The sequence below is a fragment of the Limulus polyphemus genome, unplaced genomic scaffold (assembly GCF_000517525.1).
Source record: "Limulus polyphemus unplaced genomic scaffold, Limulus_polyphemus-2.1.2 Scaffold1284, whole genome shotgun sequence".
NCBI classification, from domain to species: domain Eukaryota; kingdom Metazoa; phylum Arthropoda; class Merostomata; order Xiphosura; family Limulidae; genus Limulus; species Limulus polyphemus.
In genome coordinates, this window is record NW_013666894.1 from 101,332 (window position 1) to 105,140 (window position 3,809).

At 33.7% G+C, this 3,809-nt stretch overlaps 1 protein-coding gene across 1 annotated transcript in view; it reads left to right on the forward strand.

Moving 5' to 3' along the window:
- The window catches only part of LOC106462930 (KAT8 regulatory NSL complex subunit 2-like), a gene marked incomplete at its 5' end in the record, with an annotated part of 33,121 nt that overhangs the window by 10,050 nt on the left and 19,262 nt on the right, over positions 1-3,809 (forward strand). The window contains 2 exons of the mRNA XM_013922897.2: positions 683-797; positions 2,919-3,082. Of these exons, the coding sequence (XP_013778351.2) occupies positions 683-797; positions 2,919-3,082 (279 nt within the window). The remainder of the gene's footprint in view (positions 1-682; positions 798-2,918; positions 3,083-3,809) is intronic.

Genomic DNA, 3,809 nt, shown 5'->3' on the forward strand with positions numbered 1-3,809 from the left:
TGTGATGTTTAGGCGGTTTTTTAACTATTATACATGATGTACGTTTTTCGGGGGTGGTTAATGTAAGTGTTTCAAAACGCGACATTAATTTCTCTACGACCTAATACTTCTAGTCATTCTTTTACATAAGGTTCTAGTTACTTAATTTTAGGTGTTAAAAAATTACAGATTTTGATTCTGAGTTGATTTCAACACACTGAATGAAAACATTAGAGTTTGTGAATTTTTGGAATTTATTCTGAGTATAATACTGTACTTCTAGCCCTCTAGGAGAACAGTTGAAATAGGTTTAACCAAAATAGCATTAAACTGAAACCTTGTAACTTCAATATGGATGAAGTTTTATCAGTTTTGGCCAATCACTGTTTTTCAACCTCATTTGTCATGGTTTGATGTAAATGCTAATATTATAGCTTTTGTAAGTCACAGTTTAGTTATCTAAATATGTAAACAAAGTTCTGTTTCTGCTTGTTTTCAACTGTATGAGCCAGTTGTTATAGTCAAAATTTATAGTTCATGTCTATCCAGTGGTTAGAATGGATTTCAGATCAATTTTAAAATGAAACATTCAGTTGTAAGTTTTAAATAACTTTTAAGTGGAAAACTGTGCATATGTCAAAAAGAGAATGTAATCAACACTTTGGGTTATGTAAGATTACTTTTAAAAACTTATTGTTAACAGGTTACAGCAGTGACAGTAACAGTGAAAAAGATGGAATGTTTGTTGACCAGCTGTGGAAAGGAGATGATGAAAGTGATGCTGAAAGTGTAGAAAATGAATTGGAAGATCCCCTTAAGTAAGTTACTATTTTTGATAGAATTAGATCAAGAAGCGTAGTATAGGCCAACTCCCCTCTAAGAACCAGACCATTCCAGATGTAGGTCTGGAATCATTCATCCCTGATCCTGCTTATTCTTCTAAGTATATCACATACTGTACAGCCTGACATATTGCCCTAGCCACACTACACATACATTGCCTGCCATCCTCCTGAAATAGACAAGTTGGTTGAGCAGCCTTTACATTTCACACACATCTACAATACTTAAGCATCATGCAAGATGGTCTTTTGACAGAACCTTTTGCTTTACCACATACTGGGCTAAAAGAACTCTGTGCCTGAGATCAATACAGGCTCCTAGTAGGTTTTTTTTTTTATCTGCACCAGTATCTCACCATTTTCTCAGTGTGGAATACTAGCTGTTTGTTCTGTGGAGATATGACTAGCATTTCTAAAATTAACATTTTCATTATATGAAAATGTATTTCATATTGATACTCACCTCTCCACAGAGCTGCCCACCCTTTCTTGCCATTTCTGATGTGTCTCCTTTGACTCATCAAGAATGAGCATTTCGTTATAAACTAAGTGCTCAAAGGTAGTACTGCACATGGAGTATGTGTCACTCTTCTGTTGGTGGAGGGCAGTAGTGTCATGCTGATTGAATCATGGACTGGAATAGCACGCATTATTAAATGTAGGGATGGGAGTTTCATTCAGTGCAAGGCTAATGACATAACATGACATAAGGTTTCTTTTTCTGAGCATTTCATATTGAAAACCAGTTTTGTAATTTGAAGTGTGACAATGGTTCATTAATTGTTTGTATTTTCTGTGCTATTGTAAGGTGAATATGAACACTACAGAATATGTGTGTTTTCGTATAGCAAAGCCACATCAGGCTATCTGCTGTGTCTACCGAGAGGGATCGAACCCCTGATTTTGGCATTATAAATCCGAAGACTTACCACTTTCTCGCTGGGGGCCACTACAGAATGATTGTGAAGCATAATAAATTGTTGAAAACATATGTATAATAATAATAATAATAAAAAAACACTTTATGTTGGTGTATTAATTTTTTTTTCATCTGTCTCGTATTTTTGCACACATGAATTCTAATGATGGTGTGATGGTAGCATTATCTCTAATATTTTTCATTGGTGAAATACATGCTCTACACTTTTGAACCATGAGTACACTAAGAATGATAGTAAACTCTCAAGTATTAGATCAAAGAAGAGTAACTCAAGAGTTGGTAGTTGGTGCTGTTGACTAACTGCATTCCCTCTAGTGTATCACTAAGTTTGTAAGAGATATGTACAAATAGCTTTTGTGCAAAAAATCCCAAAAAGCAAATAAATCACTTTCCTTATAATCAGTGATGTTCTTAGAATCTGTGGACTGCCAGAGGTCCCTCACCAAAATGTATGACCTGGTGGGAGGGAGGGAGGCCAGGGAGCAAACCCAATGGGTGCTTCTGAGTTTTCATCATTTTAGAGTGTAAATATGATCTCTCAGTTAATTCATTTTCCCAAACCTGAAGCAAGTTAAGTCATTTTAATGGCAAAATTAGTAATTTATTACAATCATGATATTCTTTAACTTGGAAGTTTTTTTAATCTTAAATTTTCTTTTAAACTCTTTTGGGTATATAATAAAGAAGAATATAAATTTAGATAAATAGGAATAGCATTATCAATGCATGTTTTATTTTAAAAACTGCTGGAACTAGACAATTAAATATATTTTGTTTCATGTTGTGCAAGTCTGGCCCCACCAGGAAAAAGACAAATTGGTTGGTATAACCATAAAAAAAATTCATATGATGTGATTTTTTTTTGTTAATTTTTCCAACTGGATGAAAAAATTATAGCTGCAAAAATAACTAAAGAGTATGGAAAGTAAAACTAATTTGGTGCTGCAGAAAGGGACGACCTTGGCTGTTTAGCAATGTACAAGATTCTTATTTTGCGTTGGCAGATGCTCTTTATTTACACATATGTCTTATTTAGTTTTGAATTGTAGTGCTTAAATATATAAATACATATTAATGTGTATAAACTTTATGTAAAATATTGTTTATGTGATTCATAGTGAGACGTTTATTTTACATATGTTTGTAATTGTTCTTAGACATGCTGGAGTCTATACTGCTGAAGAAGTAGTCCAAATTACAAGGGAGAAGTTGATACGACTCCAATCGCTTTACATCGATCAATTCAAGTGGCTTCAGCATGTTCTTCATGAGAAAAGAAGAGACTATCTTCGTAGTGTTAAGCAAGAAAAAGAAACGATGGGTATATACATTTTATTAAAGGATTTATGATTTAAAGAAAAAAATTACGCATTGTAACGTTTAGGGTCTATTATAATATGCTGCTACAGAGTTTTATTCAAAAATGCAACGTAAAGACCAAAAGATATGGAAAAACATCAATATTTTGCTGAACTTCTGCTAAATCCAAAAGTTAATAATGTAGCAAGTCATGTAACCTGATGATGTATTGGGATTCCTGTGCGAGAAATTTCAACTGTCAACCTACATTGAGTCATACATGTTTTTGGAGTGAAAGTACAGATGGAGTTTGAATATATATATGGTAATAAACTTGACATTTAACCTAATCAATTTGAGCCTCTTTAAGGGGGTTTAAGGCACACAAAGTGAGAGGCATAAATATTCTGTAGAAGATACTGAGGCAGAAGAAGAAGTAAACAGGAAATAAGTTGGTAACAGTGTCTGGGAAATACATTACAAATCTTATCATAATTTCATCATAGCAGTTCATGATGCACTGGTTCCCACTCATAACTTGACACTGGCACATAAAACTTGCTTGTGCTGTGCATGTTTACAACAACAACAACAAAGTATAGTGGTCTTCCATCAAGTAGAAGCAACCTACTAGTTGATAGTGTGGTTCCACTGAGTAGAAGCACAGGGGAATCTTGGGAAATGAAAAAAATATTGAAGTTAAAATCTTGGATTAAAAAACAGAATGGTATACCGTATATTTCGGAATA